At 27.1% G+C, this 10739-nt stretch overlaps 3 protein-coding genes across 5 annotated transcripts; 1 reads left to right on the forward strand and 2 right to left on the reverse strand.

Annotated features, from left to right (window-relative positions):
- Window positions 1-4799: 4799 nt before the first annotated feature.
- On the forward strand, window positions 4800-5901 carry LOC129918072 (DNA replication complex GINS protein SLD5). 2 transcript variants are annotated; one of them, XM_055998422.1, is made up of 4 exons: window positions 4800-5102; window positions 5167-5620; window positions 5694-5815; window positions 5883-5901. In XM_055998422.1, exons 1-3 carry the CDS (start codon window positions 5037-5039, stop codon window positions 5813-5815), a joined length of 642 nt encoding a protein of 213 aa, XP_055854397.1. In that variant the 5' UTR covers window positions 4800-5036; the 3' UTR covers window positions 5883-5901. The 2 variants fall into 2 exon arrangements, with proteins under 2 accessions (XP_055854397.1, XP_055854396.1); XM_055998421.1 differs by lacking the exon at window positions 5883-5901 and having other exon boundaries at window positions 5694-5877.
- LOC129918066 (cilium assembly protein DZIP1L) lies at window positions 5808-9378 on the reverse strand. Of its 2 annotated transcripts, XM_055998403.1 has the most exons (6): window positions 8982-9378; window positions 8628-8930; window positions 7273-8556; window positions 7096-7204; window positions 6245-6377; window positions 5808-6178 (listed from the first exon to the last, which is right to left on the reverse strand). In XM_055998403.1, the coding sequence occupies exons 2-6, from the start codon at window positions 8725-8727 to the stop codon at window positions 5879-5881; spliced, it is 1926 nt and encodes a 641-aa protein (XP_055854378.1). In that variant the 5' UTR covers window positions 8728-8930; window positions 8982-9378; the 3' UTR covers window positions 5808-5878. The 2 variants fall into 2 exon arrangements, with proteins under 2 accessions (XP_055854378.1, XP_055854377.1); XM_055998402.1 differs by having other exon boundaries at window positions 8628-9378.
- Window positions 9379-9443: 65 nt separating this feature from the next.
- Window positions 9444-10358, reverse strand: LOC129918073 (pre-rRNA-processing protein TSR2 homolog). The gene is made up of 4 exons (XM_055998423.1): window positions 10224-10358; window positions 10021-10156; window positions 9822-9960; window positions 9444-9765 (listed from the first exon to the last, which is right to left on the reverse strand). Exons 2-4 carry the CDS (start codon window positions 10126-10128, stop codon window positions 9470-9472), a joined length of 543 nt encoding a protein of 180 aa, XP_055854398.1. The 5' UTR covers window positions 10129-10156; window positions 10224-10358; the 3' UTR covers window positions 9444-9469.
- Window positions 10359-10739: the final 381 nt, after the last annotated feature.

The following is a 10739-nucleotide window of genomic DNA, read 5'->3' on the forward strand; positions in this document are numbered from 1 at the left end:
CTCGATGAAATTTCTTTAAATTTTGATATGATGTTGATATGGAAATTATCTACAAAACAAAACCATTAGAGTAAATAATAGTGCAAAACTGAAAAAAGTTTTCATACAACGAAATTTTTTTTTATTAAAAAAATATGAATTTTTATTTTCAAAAATCGATTCCTTCAAAACTTCTTAATGGATTTACTTGAAATTTAGTTTTTTATTGTAAATTAGTAGTATCTTTGAAACAAATAAGCTTAAATAGTCATTGCACTTAAATTAAAGAAAAACACATTTTTGGGTTTTTTCACCAAAATTTAAGTTTCATTTTCAAAATTAAATTGTTTAAAATCTGCTCGATGAAATTTCTTTAAATTTTGATATGATGTTGATATGGAAATTATCTACAAAACAAAACCATTAAAGTAAATAATAGTGCAAAATTGAAAAAAGTTTTCATACAACGAAATTTTTTTTTATTAAAAAAATATGAATTTTTATTTTCAAAAATCGATTCCTTCAAAACTTCTTAATGGATTTACTTGAAATTTAGTTTTTTATTGTAAATTAGTAGTATCTTTGAAGCAAATAAGCTAAAATAGTCATTGCACTTAAATTAAAGAAAAACACATTTTTGGGTTTTTTCGCCAAAATTTAAGGTTAATTTTCAAAATTAAATTGTTTAAAATCTGCTCGATGAAATTTCTTTAAATTTTGATATGATGTTGATATGGAAATTATCTACAAAACAAAACCATTAAAGTAAATAATAGTGCAAAATTGAAAAAAGTTTTCATACAACGAAATTTTTTTTTATTAAAAAAATATGAATTTTTATTTTCAAAAATCGATTCCTTCAAAACTGCTTAATGGATTTACTTGAAATTTAGTTTTTTTATTGTAAATTAGTAGTATCTTTGAAACAAATAAGCTAAAATAGTCATTGCACTTAAATTAAAGAAAAACACATTTTTGGGTTTTTTCGCCAAAATTTAAGTTTGATTTTCAAAATTAAATTGTTTAAAATCTGCTCGATGAAATTTCTTTAAATTTTGATATGACGTTGATATGGAAATTATCTACAAAACAAAACCATTAGAGTAAATAATAGTGCAAAATTGAAAAAAGTTTTCATACAACGAAATTTTTTTTTATTAAAAAAATATGAATTTTTATTTTCAAAAATCGATTCCTTCAAAACTGCTTAATGGATTTACTTGAAATTTAGTTTTTTTATTGTAAATTAGTAGTATCTTTGAAACAAATAAGCTAAAATAGTCATTGCACTTAAATTAAAGAAAAACACATTTTTGGGTTTTTTCACCAAAATTTAAGTTTCATTTTCAAAATTAAATTGTTTAAAATCTGCTCGATGAAATTTCTTTAAATTTTGATATGATGTTGATATGGAAATTATCTACAAAACAAAACCATTAGAGTAAATAATAGTGCAAAATTGAAAAAAGTTTTCATACAACGAAATTTTTTTTTATTAAAAAAATATGAATTTTTATTTTCAAAAATCGATTCCTTCAAAACTTCTTAATGGATTTACTTGAAATTTAGTTTTTTATTGTAAATTAGTAGTATCTTTGAAACAAATAAGCTTAAATAGTCATTGCACTTAAATTAAAGAAAAACACATTTTTGGGTTTTTTCACCAAAATTTAAGTTTCATTTTCAAAATTAAATTGTTTAAAATCTGCTCGATGAAATTTCTTTAAATTTTGATATGATGTTGATATGGAAATTATCTACAAAACAAAACCATTAAAGTAAATAATAGTGCAAAATTGAAAAAAGTTTTCATACAACGAATTTTTTTTTTTATTAAAAAAATATGAATTTTTATTTTCAAAAATCGATTCCTTGAAAACTGCGTAATTGATTTACTTGAAATTTAGTTTTTTATTGTAAATTAGTAGTATCTTTGAAACAAATAAGCTTAAATAGTCATTGCACTTAAATTAAAGAAAAACACATTTTTGGGTTTTTTCACCAAAATTTAAGTTTCATTTTCAAAATTAAATTGTTTAAAATCTGCTCGATGAAATTTCTTTAAATTTTGATATGATGTTGATATGGAAATTATCTACAAAACAAAACCATTAGAGTAAATAATAGTGCAAAATTGAAAAAAGTTTTCATACAACGAAATTTTTTTTTATTAAAAAAATATGAATTTTTATTTTCAAAAATCGATTCCTTCAAAACTTCTTAATGGATTTACTTGAAATTTAGTTTTTTATTGTAAATTAGTAGTATCTTTGAAACAAATAAGCTAAAATAGTCATTGCACTTAAATTAAAGAAAAACACATTTTTGGGTTTTTTCGCCAAAATTTAAGGTTAATTTTCAAAATTAAATTGTTTAAAATCTGCTCGATGAAATTTCTTTAAATTTTGATATGATGTTGATATGGAAATTATCTACAAAACAAAACCATTAAAGTAAATAATAGTGCAAAATTGAAAAAAGTTTTCATACAACGAAATTTTTTTTTATTAAAAAAATATGAATTTTTATTTTCAAAAATCGATTCCTTCAAAACTGCTTAATGGATTTACTTGAAATTTAGTTTTTTTATTGTAAATTAGTAGTATCTTTGAAACAAATAAGCTAAAATAGTCATTGCACTTAAATTAAAGAAAAACACATTTTTGGGTTTTTTCGCCAAAATTTAAGTTTGATTTTCAAAATTAATTGTTTAAAATCTGCTCGATGAAATTTCTTTAAATTTTGATATGATGTTGATATGGAAATTATCTACAAAACAAAACCATTAGAGTAAATAATAGTGCAAAATTGAAAAAAGTTTTCATACAACGAAATTTTTTTTTATTAAAAAAATATGAATTTTTATTTTCAAAAATCGATTCCTTCAAAACTGCTTAATGGATTTACTTGAAATTTAGTTTTTTATTGTAAATTAGTAGTATCTTTGAAACAAATAAGCTTAAATAGTCATTGCACTTAAATTAAAGAAAAACACATTTTTTGGTTTTTTCACCAAAATTTAAGTTTCATTTTCAAAATTAATTGTTTAAAATCTGCTCGATGAAATTTCTTTAAATTTTGATATGATGTTGATATGGAAATTATCTACAAAACAAAACCATTAGAGTAAATAATAGTGCAAAATTGAAAAAAGTTTTCATACAACGAAATTTTTTTTTATTAAAAAAATATGAATTTTTATTTTCAAAAATCGATTCCTTCAAAACTGCTTAATGGATTTACTTGAAATTTAGTTTTTTATTGTAAATTAGTAGTATCTTTGAAACAAATAAGCTAAAATAGTCATTGCACTTAAATTAAAGAAAAACACATTTTTGGGTTTTTTCGCCAAAATTTAAGTTTCATTTTCAAAATTAAATTGTTTAAAATCTGCTCGATGAAATTTCTTTAAATTTTGATATGATGTTGATATGGAAATTATCTACAAAACAAAACCATTAAAGTAAATAATAGTGCAAAATTGAAAAAAGTTTTCATACAACGAAATTTTTTTTTATTAAAAAAATATGAATTTTTATTTTCAAAAATCGATTCCTTCAAAACTGCTTAATGGATTTACTTGAAATTTAGTTTTTTATTGTAAATTAGTAGTATCTTTGAAACAAATAAGCTAAAATAGTCATTGCACTTAAATTAAAGAAAAACACATTTTTGGGTTTTTTCGCCAAAATTTAAGTTTCATTTTCAAAATTAAATTGTTTAAAATCTGCTCGATGAAATTTCTTTAAATTTTGATATGATGTTGATATGGAAATTATCTACAAAACAAAACCATTAAAGTAAATAATAGTGCAAAATTGAAAAAGTTTTCATACAACAAAATTTTTTTTTATTAAAAAAATATGAATTTTTATTTTCAAAAATCGATTCCTTAAAAACTGCTTAATGGATTTACTTGAAATTTAGTTTTTTATTGTAAATTAGTAGTATCTTTGAAACAAATAAGCTAAAATAGTCATTGCACTTAAATTAAAGAAAACACATTTTTGGGTTTTTTCGCCAAAATTTAAGTTTCATTTTCAAAATTAAATTGTTTAAAATCTGCTCGATGAAATTTCTTTAAATTTTGATATGACGTTGATATGGAAATTATCTACAAAACAAAACCATTAAAGTAAATAATAGTGCAAAATTGAAAAAAGTTTTCATACAACGAAATTTTTTTTTATTAAAAAAATATGAATTTTTATTTTCAAAAATCGATTCCTTCAAAACTGCTTAATGGATTTACTTGAAATTTAGTTTTTTATTGTAAATTAGTAGTATCTTTGAAACAAATAAGCTTAAATAGTCATTGCACTTAAATTAAAGAAAAACACATTTTTGGGTTTTTTCGCCAAAATTTAAGTTTCATTTTCAAAATTAAATTGTTTAAAATCTGCTCGATGAAATTTCTTTAAATTTTGATATGATGTTGATATGGAAATTATTATTAGACAATTTTTGTGCCAATAACTTTCAAATAAATACATACTATGATAATGATAAAAACTTTATAAGGAATGAAATGATGTTTTATTTTCTAAAATTATTTAAAACCGACGGAAGCTGCACTTGTAGGGTTTTATAAAAAATGGTTTAAAAGAAAGGTGTATGTCCAAGCTAAACACCAAATCTCAAAACCAAATGTGAAACGGTTATAACCGGTTGAGCTATTTTAGTGGAGATTATTTCATTTTAGTTTTCCATTTTGTTTTGCCACAAAAAAATTCAAAATTATTTTTTTTTAAGTTGAAATCTGTCCCATAAGAAAATTAATAACTACAAAAGTTTATACATAACTAATTATTTCTTTTTTCATTCAAAATTAAAAAATGTTCTGATGCTATTCAATTAATGTTTAGATTACAAGACTTTTTGATACGAGTTAATAACGTGTCGTTTGGTGTAAACATAGCTTTCATGTGTGTCAGCTGTCACTTTCGGTTGTCATCTTACCTATTAAAAAAAAAGAAATACAGACGAAGGAATCGAGACGACACCGGCAAACAACACCAATTTCCATAAGAATAAATTATATTTTTTAATAAATTAATATGGACCCTGAAGACGATCCAAACGATTACGATGATACTGAGGATGAACTTATAACAGCCCAAAAAGTAAGCCATGCAAATACTTTCCGCATTCATCAGTAAATTTAATACAATTTGTTTTTGTTTTAAGGTTCTTGAAAATCTTGAAACTGCATGGGCAAACGAACTCTTCGCTCCAGAAATACTTTGCCATCAAACTGAAATGCTTGAACTTATGCTTGGCCAAATCGCACATATGGAAGAAAATATGAAAGAACTGGACAAAAATGATTTTCGCTTTATAGCCCACCAAATGGAACTTGAAAGGATTCGATATATTATCGCAAGCTATTTACGTTGTAGACTTCAAAAGATAGAAATGTTTACAAAGCACATAATCGCAGAGGAAAGTTCACGCGATGTAAGCGCAAAAAGACTGTCTGCTGAAGAGACAATATATGCCCAAGAGTTCCATGACAACACGGAGAACTATTTCAATGTTGTTGCCCTGCAATATATGCCGAATTTACAACGGTCGGATGTAGAAAAACGTATTGTCCGTCCAAATTTAATGAGCCATGTTTTTCTTAAAGCAGATGTTTCGGGTAAGATTCAGTGAATAGATACTAGGTACCTATCATGCTATTGCGATGTGATTCAATTTTGTTTTTGTTATAGTCTCTGCTGTTGTTGTGGGCGTAGACGATGAAGAAGTCGACTTGGCTGCTGGTTCGCAACACATAATACCCTATCAATTGATTTCTGATTTAATTTTAAAAGAACAAGCTCATCTCATTTAAGTCCTGTATCTTTATTATCTTTAAAATACAATATTTTTATATTTTCATAATAATTTTTAAAATTTAGAGGTTTCCTTTATTTTCAGTATGAAACATGACTTGTTTCCTTGGCATTGGGACAGGTTTGATTTCAGATTTCGTATGGGTATGATGTGAAACGTAACTTGTTGGCTTCTTTATTGGTGACTTTAAAATCTTTTCTAGGCGCTTTTTGTACGCATTGGTTTCATCTAGTTTCTTGTGTTCGTTTCCTTTTTGGGTTTTTTGTTTTTCAACCATATCGGAATATAAGGAATTTTCAGATACAAGAAGATCAACTAATTTGTTCAGTCGATTTCTAGTTGTGGAAAACGTTGGGTATGTCTAAAAAAACATTAATTTATTTTTATAAAGATTGTATAAATATAAAACGTTATGCTTTATGCTTACCTTCTTGGTGGTATTTCGTTGTTCTATTAAATGTGACGAAATTCTTGTTGCCTCGGGTGCAGATATGTTTTTAGAGTTTATATTCAAACCAAAAAATTCCATTTTATTTCCAAGCTTTTTTAAGGCTTTCGAACTAAAGTTTTTAAGTGTTGAGTGAGTTTCAAAATATAAAATAAAATGGGTGTCTTATGTAAACTACTGATACTTTATTTGACGAACCATGTAGGTACACTTAAGACAACAATGAAGGGAACATTATAAGTTGACTAGATGGTATTGCTCCATTTCTTTTTCAGTTACTTATAAGGTTGTTCATTTGAAATATTAGATTAGATTTTGATTTTTTATTAAAAAAAATAATTCATACATATAATAACGTAATAATTTTGAATTAAAATTATAAGCAAGGGAAGATAGTCGTCTGCCGGGTTATATGTATAAGATTGAAAATTGGATAGAGTTGTGCTAAAATGGTTGATTACATTAGAAATATAGGTATGTACCTACTTTTAATCTATCAGTTCGTATTTTATTCGAATCTAATATCCCGTTTTTTCAACTAAAAATCAGATAAAATACTTTTTTTAGTTTAAAAGATGTGCCCCGAGCTGATATTTTCATGAAAAAATGATTTTTGGTTTGAGTGGCCTGTGTCATTTTCGATGGACGTGTCCCGTGGCCACCTTTCCAACGTATTGATTGTCTTTTTCAAAAAAAAGTTAACCTTCAAAAGTTGGGATCACAACGCGAATGCCAATTTTCAAAATAAATAGTTATAAAAAATTAAATCTTAAATGCACAAAATGCTCAGTTTACTAAGAACCATCCAAATTAAAATAAATGTATCATACCGTTCCAAAACCTTTTGCTTTTTTAAAACAGGTAACTGTCTAACTTCACTTTGGCGAGTATTAATAGAACTATAACTATCAGATTGTGAATCACTTGAAGTATGTTTGCCTACAGTAAAAAAGAAATTAAATTAAGATAAGCGATATCTTTTTGGAAAGTGCATATTTTAAACTAACTTGATCCCTCAACACTGTATGTTCTTTGACTTATGTGCACAGATGATAGTTTCTCTTCACCAGATTCATCTTTTGGTTTTTTAGAATCCACACTAATCAAACGAGATCCAACCGCATCAATTTTGGAGTTAGATTGAATTGTTTTCTTTTTATCATGCTCTATTTTAAGTAAAGATAATTTTTCTTCATACGTTTTTTCTATCCTAGCAATAATTTTGTTAATATTTTCAGAATTTATTTGAGAAACTTCAGACAACATATTCGATAAGATTCTTTGTAGTTCATCTACAGATGTTGAAGGTAAATTAGAATCTTTTGCTTCCACATTTTCTGCAATTTGCTTTTTTTGCAATTCAAGAAATTCAGTTATCTCACTCAATTTAAACTTTATTTCATTAATGGACTGCTGGTTACAACTGATGGATGTTTCTTGAAATGCTTCTAACTTTGATATTTTTTCCTGTATTTCAAAGAGAACTTCAAAATCCTTATTTACAACGGAATCAACCTGCTTTTGTACATTCAAAGTATTTTGTTTTCTTATATCTTCGTTTTCAGTACAATCGAATTCTTTCTTTTCAAATAAATTGCATTGAGTTCCAATATCTTCTGTATTTGCAGAATTTCTTTTTTTTGTTTCATCCAATTCTTTTTGAGTTGAAAAATCTCGAGTTTGGATGTCAGTCTGGGTACTTGAACTTATCTTGATTATTTCTCTGGGAGATACCCTCTTAATTTCACTTGCTTCTCGAATGTCTTTTTCAGCAATGTTAAGTCGCTCTTTTAGCTGCTTTATTTCCAGTTCTAATTTGATGGTATTAATTAATGTTTGATCGTTGTCTTTTCCTTGGATTTCAACAATTGATGGACTTTTCAAATGTTTTTTACTCAAATGGACATTGAGTGCATCGTTGCTCACGAAGTTTTTTGTACAAATGTGACATGGAAAAACTATTTCATGGATAGCTTCAACTTGACTTAATTTTTTATGGAGATGTACGATATCATTCGTTTGCTCTTGGTTGATTGTTTTTAAATGAAGATTTTGAGTTTCTAGTTTAATATTGTTGTCACGAAGTGTTCTCACTGATTCATCAAGAAATTTTCGGCAAAAAATCAAATACTGTAGAGCCAGTTGCGAAAGGATAAAATATTTTGCTACACCGCTATCTAAGACATTACTATCTAACATTGATGACAATGGAGCTTCGGAAAGATGAAAAAGAATCGCATCAATATGCTCGAATTGTTGCTCACGAAGAATTCGATCTACTTCCATTGACCCTGTGTTATTCGAGAGATTAATTGAAATAGGTATAAAAACTTATATTAACAACAAAACCAGAAAATATTACCTACTAATCGCCAATCTATCGGGCCATCTTTAAATTGACGAAGTTTGAATCCTGATTCTCTTGCAATTTGAGGATAGTTTGATTTAAATGCAAAAGACATTTTTTATTTTACTTTATCAAATACAAATGTGCTTTCGATAATTTTGTTTTAAAAACTTCACTCATGACAGTTGCTATAGCAATACAAAATTTCATAACATTTCAGTCAGTCATTGCTCAGTTATTCATTTAGGTTTAGAAACAAGGGTTGCTTTATTTCTAAAATGTATCCATCCCCTTTCAAATGATATTTTAACTATCTACCTATAAATGGGAATTAATTTGCATTCGCAGTATGTTAAATGTGAAGTAAACCTTCAATTTAGATATTATATAGTTGTCTTTATGACGAGCTGCTGCTAGTTAAGACTCGAATGCGGTTCTCAACATCATAGAATATTAAACAAGTTTGGTCACCAAACGATCTGAAATCTTAATAAGCCATAGTTTTAAGAATTAGAAGAAAAGGGCTGCACAGTTGCAAAGTTATGGCTCTATAATCCAAGATATGTGTAATCGCTAATTGGTAGTAGGAAGGTAGAGATGGCTGTCATAAGCAACCTTGATTCGATGAAACCTATAAGGGATAAATGGATTTATAAAATTGATGTGATTCTAAAAAATAAAAAAAAGGCTGTCCTAAATCCAGTTCCTTGCATTGAGGAATGAGATCAACGCTTTGATCTGTGATTTAATCTGTCATTAAAAAACTCACTGGCCAGAGAAAGTACTCTATTTCTAATTCGTAGTCTACTTTTATGAAAAAAAAAAAAATACTTTTATCGAGTTGAGAATCTATTTATTTAGTTTTTCCTCTTTGTTCTCACAGTTGTCCAACCAGGTTCAGGTTCAACAAAAGGACTTTTTTCTCTTGCTGGCGCTGACCTGCTCGAACTTGCTTCATTCTCATCTATATCCATATCCTCATCAGAGTCCGAACCTTCATCATCGCTAGAACTATCATCCTGGCATATTGGTACAATTTGAGCCCCCCTTAGCCACTCCTTGCCAGGTGGTAGCCGTTGGAATTCAGCTTCAATTTCTGAATATTTTTCTTCCTTGCACATTTGCAAGTAACGAAGTAGATTTTTGCAAATTTCTAGAAAATAAAAATGCATCAGAGAGATAACCAATGTCATCTTTAAATTTGTTTACCTGGAATGGAATTGTCATCACAAAGTGTGTTAAATTCCTGATCCATGAGGTCTTCGATGACATCTTGAAGTTCACCTTCGGTTATTTTATCGTTTTTTATGCAGTAATTGTATGTGTATTCCATAATTTCAATTGCCGTCTAAAATAAAAACAATTTATTTGTATTTTTCAAATCTTGATAACAAAAAACAAAACTTACTTGCTGACCATTTCGACCACCCATTCCATGTTCAACGGCTAATTTCAAGTCGGGCCAATAATTAAATACTTTTTCCACGACAATACGAAAATGTTGTTCGAATGACATTTTGGTTTATTTTTATTTGGTAGAAGAGCTTAAATGAAAAGTTTACTTTAAAGTATCTTTTTTAAAGATAAACAGCTTTTAAAATATTTTATTACTTGAGAATTTCCTTATTTTTTTCAGAGTTTATCCACTTTACCAAAATTTCTATTAAAAAAAAATAAAACCACACTTTATTTGTATGACAGTTAACGAACTGTCATCTGTCACTGTCATCTTTCTTTGTAGTTATACATTTCAAATGCTGCCAAAGTCCATTTTTTTGCCGTGTGTGATTTATACGACACGACTTCTGTCATACACATGCCGGATGGTTTGAACAAATTTGATATTTAAGTAGTCTGACGGACATGTTAGTGAATTGAATATCATGTCTGACCGGCAGAGAGTAATGTAGTATTTTCTTTAATTTGAGAGAAGAGAAGAAAAAACATTAAAAATAGAAATAGGTTTTGATGAGAATTGTCTAATGTGTGTGAATGCATCCGGCCATCAGACCAAATGACAATAGGTCTGTCCGATAAGTTAGTCCGTGTGAATCTTCCTTAAACTGTTATACATAAAAAAGCCGACATATTTTTGACAGAAACAGGAGAGCGAGACAGATGCTAAAC

The sequence above is a fragment of the Episyrphus balteatus genome, chromosome 4, assembly GCF_945859705.1.
Source record: "Episyrphus balteatus chromosome 4, idEpiBalt1.1, whole genome shotgun sequence".
Classification (NCBI taxonomy): domain Eukaryota; kingdom Metazoa; phylum Arthropoda; class Insecta; order Diptera; family Syrphidae; genus Episyrphus; species Episyrphus balteatus.